Source organism: Sycon ciliatum, chromosome 5, assembly GCF_964019385.1.
Source record: "Sycon ciliatum chromosome 5, ocSycCili1.1, whole genome shotgun sequence".
Lineage (NCBI taxonomy): Eukaryota > Metazoa > Porifera > Calcarea > Leucosolenida > Sycettidae > Sycon > Sycon ciliatum.
In genome coordinates, this window is record NC_088647.1 from 19,894,528 (window position 1) to 19,903,687 (window position 9,160).

The 9,160-nt window shown below is 49.5% G+C and overlaps 1 protein-coding gene across 1 annotated transcript; it reads right to left on the reverse strand.

The window, feature by feature from the left end:
* Positions 1 to 7,316: 7,316 nt before the first annotated feature.
* LOC135816884 (N-alpha-acetyltransferase 80-like) lies at positions 7,317 to 8,562 on the reverse strand. The gene is given in 2 exon segments (XM_065329985.1): positions 7,317 to 8,008; positions 8,011 to 8,562. Coding segments are annotated over 2 exon segments (825 nt in total). The 5' UTR covers positions 8,144 to 8,562.
* Between the last annotated feature and the right edge of the window lie 598 nt (positions 8,563 to 9,160).

The window sequence follows — 9,160 nt, forward strand, 5'->3', positions numbered from 1 at the left end:
GATTCTAATCTAACCAACATTACTTAGCCTGCTAGTCAAAACATGGCGTGAGAGACCAAAGGCTCGGCACAGCATCACACAGCGATGTCTAGGACTAGGAGTAGTTCTGTCCAGGCTGTCAATTCCGGGGCAATGGGTGCCATGGGCTTGACACGCTACTCAGATGTCTTGCATTTCACAAGTGAGATGCAGGAACTGTTGACGCGCCGCGCAGCTGGAGCGGGGGCGAAAAATAGCTCCAGCCCAATCTGTCTGACACGGGCGATGACAGCAGTACGTCAATTACGATGAGTGGCCATGAGTAACACCTTGTCGCCTGTGTACATGTATGTGTGGGCTGGGACTAGTCGACTGGTGACTGGGCTGCATGGGGATCCCGGGAGCTGGTTACAATACAAAATGCGTGGAGGCTAGGCCAGGGGCACAGGTACTCACAGAACTGAGAACGCATACTTACCGATAATCATTGTGCATTGTATGTCGATGCCACAGTACTCTCATACATTCTGTCATAATCAAAGCACTCAACGATTCTAGTGTGATATACATTGTACATGCTATTGACAGAAATCGGCTTTGTCCTGTTTGCAAAGAGCAGCCGCGCAAGGACATGATGCAACAATTTACATACATGTACATGTACGTGGTATGCGGAGAATGCCTGAGTGACGTTAGTATTTTCGCAAAAGCTGTATTTTCCGAACGATTACATCCTCTCAGATTTGTGTCGGGTTTCAGTTCCCGTTATGGCAATAAAGAATTGGATTGAGTCTTTTTCTTCAGATTCTTGGCGTTTTGTTCATTTTTTTGTATTGAGATTTTCTGTCATAATAATTATGTAAGCACATTATTTTGCTTTGCCCGTACAAGAGGCTTTTCACAACGACTACATACCAGCACAGGTACATTTACAATGTATGCTGTACATGTACAGCCAACAGTATTCCCAGAATACATTACATGTACATGTACATGACGTACACGTACATGTAGAACAATAGATAGCCGAACTACAGACCAGTACAGGAGCAAGACTCTGATGGATATTGATAATAATTATTGCTGATAATAATAATATTTTAACGTTTCCGACGATTCAATGTCTTCTTCGATTCACTGCCTTCAGAATGATCCAAAGTCTTCTTGATCAAGACGACTCGTCGAAGCGTTAAAATCGCATGACTTTGTATCAGCACCCATCAGAGGCTAGTGTTGCTCTTGCTGTGTGGTTCGGCGATCTACTGTTGTATTGAGTGAATGAGTGACACTTTGGCTAGAGTAAGCTTGTTTCCGTAGTCTGGGTAAAGGCCTCAAGCGGACGACTTGTCTGTTTTATACGCTGGTTTTCTCTCTCACCTGTCATCCGCCTCAGAGTAAGAGCACTGTCTACGCGGAAAGCAATGACCTTCTGAGCTAAGCTGTTCCTCCCACGGGGGTTGCGCTGGGAATATGCCCTGTGTTCGACAATGAAAGTCTGACGGGGGGGGGGGGGGGGCAGCGCTGAAGCATACAGCGAATACAAATTGTGTATTCGTGATTGACGATTGACATTCGATTCTTCCATTGAAGCCGACACGTGACGCATTCTAAAGAGTGGAGATAGTGATACTTTTGAGGTTTGGTGTATTCCAATTGCACTCAGCTCAGTGTTCGTATGTTGGGGCATAGATTGAGATGGCACCCATGCATGCCGCGAGAATTTAACGTGTCACGTTATGAGTACAGAAAACAGCAAGACTACATCATCATGTATACCCTACACTACAGGCAGATGACTGGACAGACGGTATACATGTGCTGTTTGTTGACGGCGTGTCGTGTTTTGCTCAACTCACCGTTCATGTGTACTTACTCCGCTCTCCGACGATTTCCGCTGCACGCACTGCGGCTCGAACCAGCCTGGCTTCGCGGCTCCAGCATGCATTACTTGACGTCGTATTGTCCGGCCGCTTCATTAGCGATTGGGAAGACTACATAAACGCGTCGTGTCCCGGTTCGGAAGCAGTTCATTGCGCCGGTTCAGATACTCACAGGCAGAAGGCGACTGAGACTGTTACTTCACACTGGATTCTTGTTTGTGCTATCCTGCAGTTGACTGAGACGGATAGAGGACGAGAACCGGTTGTTAGTAAACGCACGGATTCGAAGACCAAACTGGCTGTGACTAGAACCTCGCCGTAGACGAATCACGACTGCTTCGTGCAAGGAACACTGTCCGATCCGTATCACTTTCCCTGGAACTAGTGCTTACTTCAGGGCGGATCAGCCATTGTTGTTTAGGTCATCAGAGCGACAGAAAGAAACCTGATAACCCTACCCAAGAGGCAGGCAATACTCGGTGTCGCGGACCCCATAAAAGCGTTCCTGTGGCGCTTCGACTCGCCACTCCAGTTGATGACCAGTTCGTCTTCCACGTCCAGCAGCCCTACTCCAGACTGAGTCTTCCTGGCTTGTTACTGCTGCTGCTGTTGTTGCTATCGTCTACTCTAAGGTGAGAAAACCATTGCCATGGGTACTCAAGCATCAAGAGTACACTTTCAGAACATATCCAACGCTCCCATGTCTGTCGGCGATCCGCGTCGGCGGCGGACGAACCCTCGCAGGGAGCAGGAGCTGGAGCGGCAGCGCCGCATCTCGCAGAGTCCGTCCATGGCGCCGCAATACCGCCACGGCAGGCGCCCGAGTGAACTGTACTGGGCCACTCTGGACACAATCCAGCTCGACGGAGTAGCAGATCACCCGGTTGCTCTTCCCGCCTACAATTCCCGCTCCAGATTCTCTTCATCGTCTGCCTCATCGTCCACGTCCAGTCTGACGTCATCGACGAGCCACGCCAGGAGAAGTGTATTGCGCCAAATCACGGAGGTTGCACCGGGAGGTTCAGGGCGACCTAATCGTACGTGCGGACGCTCGTCCTGCACTAGCATCGGCTCGACGGGCTCATGGGAGTCTGACGGGCCGTGTAGGTGCCAGGCTCGGCCGCGCGATTCGACCATCAGCGCCTACGAGCATCTGCAGCGCGTGCACCGGAATCACCCAGCGGCGCAACATAGCTTGCCGTTCGCTACGCTGTGGCTAGACTCAGACAGCGACGCCTCTGCAGACGAGTACTAGACCAAAGCAAAGCCGCGAGGTGGTAAAGTACAACGATGATGCAAGTGCTGGGACTTCTGTGTCCTTTTCAAACGATTACACACTTCCCACGGAGTTGAATTGAACATTGACTGATTGAGCAACAGTCTGTCTACCACATGCGTATTAAAATAATAATTATTATTATTGCAATAGTAGAAGAAAGCAAGTTTCTGTCTGAAACCACTACTAGTATCCTTAGTCAAAAATCGCCATCACATCCAGTGCTTACTTGAGACTCGAAGACCATCCAATAATGACGAATTTATTGCGTAATCCGCTGTCTATTTCCGGAGCCTACCAAGCACCTTTCATGCATTTTTCATCTCAATTATTCCGAGGACGTGCGTAACGTTAGTAAAATGAAAAGCTGATGTTTTGCTGGCAGCGTCAGATCATTATCAACCTCTATCAAATGCTCAGATTTGTTCCATTTTCCAGCTATACTGCTTATCTCCTGACACACATGTAGGCATTGCAATGTAGCATAACGCCGTCAAATCGAATGTTATGCAAGTGTTTTGATGCCTAATTCTACAAGTAGCACTTCTTCCGAACACTGCCTTGATAGGGCATCGCTTTAAAAAAAAAAAAAAGTAAATTATCGTATCCGTTCCCGAAGGGAACTCACGACGGCCGCTAACACCCGATAAACCCTAGCGGCAGATGCAGCGCCTAACGGTAGGGCATCGCTTTACCACTGGTGAAGCCTTCAACTGTCATACCACATCAATATACATTGATACAAGTCTCACGGGTCAGCTAATGGTCATAGATTGGAGTGGTTAATCTGCCACTTTTTGAATTCACATGTACATGTATGATTCAGACAGTTGAATACTAGTATTTGGGCCATTGTAGCTGTGTTTGGGTTGGTACATAGAGCGGCTTGTAGTCATACATGGCCATGCAGATTTCACCCCAAGACAAGTACAAAAGATGTACAGTGGATCCTACAGTACTAGTTCATAGTAGTTATTATGATAATGCCATTAATGGTGCCCGGTGAACATTGGAAACCCCCTCCTAGATCCTTGGATTCCTGCTTTACGAGTGGTGTACGGTTGGATTTCACCAAGCATCGGTGTACACACATCAAGCAGTAGATATCTACTCCTTGCCTTGGATCTCAGGTTTTCAAGCTGTGTAAAGCTGGATTTCACCTGGCCTCACCGTTGCATACTCACCCTCTTACTCAAGCTGCAAACGGTCGCAAGGTACACAGTCAATGGCGACCCCACGCCTGTGTTGGACCATTCTCCTCGGCCTAATACTAGTAATAGTAGTAAAAGAGCAGCGAGGAGAGCCCTGAGACTACCTTTGCCATATCTATCAAACGGTTATCTGCTGCGACTTTACTATCCTCACGTCAACATTACATTGTAATGACTATGTACAGATTAATCATTGGATGAGACTGGAAGTAAGCACGTTGTTAAAAGTTTCTGTAACTTGAAACTATCTCATTACAGTATTATAAGAACTGATGGGCGAATGCGATGATGCACTGTTGGAAATACATGTAGAGATATTCCGAGTGTTAGCCGTCGTGATGAGCTCTCTTAGAAACGTAGATGAAAATCAAATTATTAGACTCGACATGGTTAGCATTTTACCGTTCATGCTAACTTCGACCGTCGGCCTAATAATAATAATAATAATTCGCGGGATTCGCGTTGGCATCGCTTGAATGTTCAGAAACACACAAACTAGCCTTCGCTTCCGCAGGCCACCACTATGCCTATGCCTTGCACACCTTAGTGGCGAATGCAGACCTCACAAGTGAGTCAGGGGAGAGTAGGTGAGTCTCTCAACCAATCGGGCGTGTAACGGCCCATAACCCTGTAAACTGCATCCTTGTTACCCTCACTCCGAGCTGTGAGTACCCAGTTGACCATGGTTGACCGTGGGTGTCGGCGCAGTTCACCACGCATAAAAAGTCTTTACTCACGTAAAAAGTCTTTACACGCTCCGCAGCTCCCTGCATGCTACCGTCGGCCTGTAACCATGGTAACGTTTTTTGTGTGTTTTCAAGACGTGGTTAATATTTCAGTTTTTCACACAACGATCGACTTGTGACGTAACCTGAGTTGGAATCTTACCGTTCCGTTCTCCCGCTAAACAGAGCTGTCTATCGTCGAAACCAAACCCTATCTTGGGTGGTGGGTGCGAGTACCGTTGAATTTAGCGTGAACGGTGAAATGCTAACCATGTCTATTCTTTTTATTTACCGGGTTATAAAGGTCGCCTGCAGCTACATGTACATGTATGTGTTGCGATTCCGCCCGCTCCGAGCCCCTGCGAATGCAAGTAGGGCAAAATCACGAAGAAGAATGATTACGAAAATATGAAGACACCACATGCAGCTCTCTCTCTCTCTCACTCTCTCTCCCTCCCTCTCCCCCCCCCCCCCCCCTCTCTCTCTCTCTCTCTCTCCCTCCCTCCCTCCCTCCCTCCCTCTCTCTCTCTCTCTCTCTCTCTCTCCCTCCCTCCCTCCCTCCCTCTCTCTCTCTCTCTCTCGCTCTCTCTCTCTCTCTCTCTCTCTCTCTCTCTCTCTCTCTCTCTCTCTCTCTCTCTCTCTCTCTCTCTCTCTCTCTCTCTCTCTCTCTCTCTCTCTCTCTCTCTCTCTCTCTCTCTCTCTCTCTCTCTCTCTCTCTCTCTCTCTCTCTCTCTCTCTCTCTCTCTCTCTCTCTCTCTCTCTCTCTCTCTCTCTCTCTCTCTCTCTCTTCGTACACAAGTATGAATGGGCCGAAGACTATGGTTAGACTTCATGTCCCACCTCTCTACTCTTCGGTAACGCACAGTTGGGTTGGTCAAGCTGAGTTTTAAAAGAGGACTGTAATCTCCCTTGTACGATCCAGGACACGACCAACAGTTTTCCAGTCTGCACACAGAGACACTGGTGCGTGGCGGAGCAGGAAACAGCACGCTTGGCCACGGACATAGATACTGCATCAGTAGGCACTCTGAGAGCGCACACCAGCACAGTATCCCATGCAGTGAAATAAACAGCAACAGGGAAAAAATTGAGCTAAGGATAGAAAAAACGAACTAAGGCATGTACATGTAATGTAAAAATCACTGAGCTTCAGGTCTGACAGTTCTGCTCACAGCATCGACAGTGCTCGGAACAAGCACACGGTTAATTGGTTTATGTGCAAAGGAAGAAGGTGACGCTGCAGTCAGCCGAATTTGTCCATGATAGTCCAGCAACTCCATGCACAGGGCACACGACATATTCTACAACCTGCCTCCGAGAACTCGACGCTGGTGCATGCCCAGCTGGATTTCCCATCTCCCATGCCGTGCACCGACACAGAATGTCAGCAGAGTACAGTCTGCTGAAGAACACCACACCACCAGCACGTAAGCAGCACTCACCAGCTAAGCAGCACTCGCCAGCTAAGCAGCACTCACCAGCTAAGCAGCACTCACCAGCTAAGCAGCACTCACCAGCAAAGCAGCACTCACCAGCACGTAAGCAGCACTCGCCAGCTAAGCAGCACTCACCAGCTAAGCAGCACTCACCAGCTAAGCAGCACTCACCAGCAAAGCAGCACTCACCAGCACGTAAGCAGCACTCGCCAGCTAAGCAGCACTCACCAGCTAAGCAGCACTCACCAGCTAAGCAGCACTCACCAGCTAAGCTGTACCAAGCGGCATTCAACGTTACTTGTGATGAGCTGATTCTAAACAGTGCGCCAAAGCATGAGGCGTCATTTCAGCAGTCGCAAGCCGAATCAGACATTTGCAGCACAGCCCGGCACGTTGTGCTCCGCCAAAGCTTGGCTAGTATCAAACCAAGCATGGTGGCTCTGTCCAGTCCACCGCGGCTGCGGCTCTGTCCAGTCCACCGCGGCTGCAGCCAGCACACCGGCAGACAGAGATCAGCACATACAAGCACCACGGAAATATTCTCTCGCTGCTTCTCAGTCTTCACTGATGGGCCTGTCTCAGCAGGCGCACGGCAATGCGACTCGGTCTTGGCGTAACCAGGACCTAGAAACGTGCTTCCATTGCGCAAATCACCTTACAAAATGCAGATGCACAATTGATCGCCGAGTTCCTGCACCGCTGTTCGACTGCTGAGTCACACAGACATGTGGCTTATGCATGCAGCAAGTGGATTGTGGAGAGTTGTTCCTGTGCCACTGTGACTTTGGTGAAGATGTGCTTCGGAGCGCTCACGGGGTTTGGCCTGTATCAGCATCATTGATGAATGTAATGTATTGCTTACATTGACCTCGACACAATGGTAGCCAGCGTTTCAGGATACTGGCAGCTGCTTCTTCATCCAGACAATTGGCAGTTCTGGCTCTTTGGCGGATGTGGCCGTTGGAGGTGGTGGCGGTGGTGGTGGCGCGGAGGTCCAGATGGTGAGGTGCCGGTACCGACTCCGCATCATCAGCTGCACAGCCGCTGGTACCACCCGATGGCAAAATCGCTGAATCGCCTGCCTCACTACTGGCACTAGTGCCAGTAGTGGGAGCAACTTGCTCTGATGGTTTCGGCTGCTGTGTTGCAATACCGAACAGAGCTGTAAGAGATCCCATCTGCGACTCTGACATATTCTGTGTTGACATCGGCTGAAGGGCCACAGGACCGCACTGCCGATAGCCCAGGTGAGCATAGAATGCCTTTTTGTCGTGCGTCGATAGGTACACTGTTGTGAAACCGTGCGTCGCGGCAAAGCGTTCTGCCGCCTCCATCACGGCACGGCCCAGGCCGCGGCCCCGGAGCGTCTTGTCGACCACGACGGACTCGACAAGCATGCCGTCGCCAGCTCCCAGCACACGCGACAGTCGTGCAAACCCGACCACCTTCTCTCCTCCGTCCGCACCGGCCAGAAGCAGCAAGCTGCACGGCAGCTCGTCGACGATCGCTTTATACTGTGCTGACGAGCAGACAGTCCACGCGCCCACTCGCTGTTCAACAGCTCGCATGCCGCCATCAGCAGGTCTGGCCGGTCATGAAGTGTGCTGGCACAAACATCACTGCATTGTACAGCCATTGCAAAGAAATAACACTGTTATACACGGTGTTTGCGCGCAGCCAGTATCCACAATGCAAGCTCGTGGCCTACTAGTATTCAAATACTCAAATAATTATTTTTCAGGAGGACAGGTGCCCTCACGGGTCTCCACTAAGATCAGGCTACGTCGTAAAGTCCTCTTAGAATTGTTCGGGAGTATCATAACACACGAGACCAGACGGCAACCAAAGTACTCCTGGCGATGGCAGATATCCCAAGAAACACTCAAAAGCTTCCCTGACGCCCTGACGCACTTCGCCTTACGATCCTGGAAAGCAGTCACGGACCATCAGTTCTTCTACACGTTGAAGGCGATCGGTTGATGAACCAATCAAATAGAGAATGTGTGCCAAAGAAGAATGACAAGCAGCACAATTCACTGGAAAGAATGCCCCGACCATGCATATAGATAGAGTCAACACTATAATTATTTCAAATCGACACTTTCTGTCAAATTTTGATTCTTTTTTGTTTTGCATTTTTGAAAATAATTACAGACATTTGACCGGACACCACTGTCGCGCACGACAGTATTGAATGTGCTCGATCCTGGAAGCCATGGAAGCAGTGCACAGGTAAATACTGCGATAGTATTAGTATCATACGTACAATCACCTACAATCATCATGATAGTCTAGTATTGTTGACCTCTAGCTCTGCTACTAGCTGTTCATAATGGGCAAAGATACACTCCATGTCGCTGCGGTTCCACTGATCCGACCCCCCCCCCCCCCCCCCCCCCCCAGTATTGCCTTGTACCGGTACATCTACCGAGCAAATCGGCGCAGTCATTTCGGCTATACAGTGTAATGCCATGATTGTATATCTCACTGTAGGAAACTGTGTTCTTGTAGACTCGTGCCCAGAGCGGTTTCCTATCATACTGTTCCACAGGTTCATATTAATGGTTCTCGGTTCAGTTGCCAGTGCCGCGTGATCCATATCACATTTGCGTGCTTTCGTACCGTGAACCGTACCGTTACCAAAACCCACGCG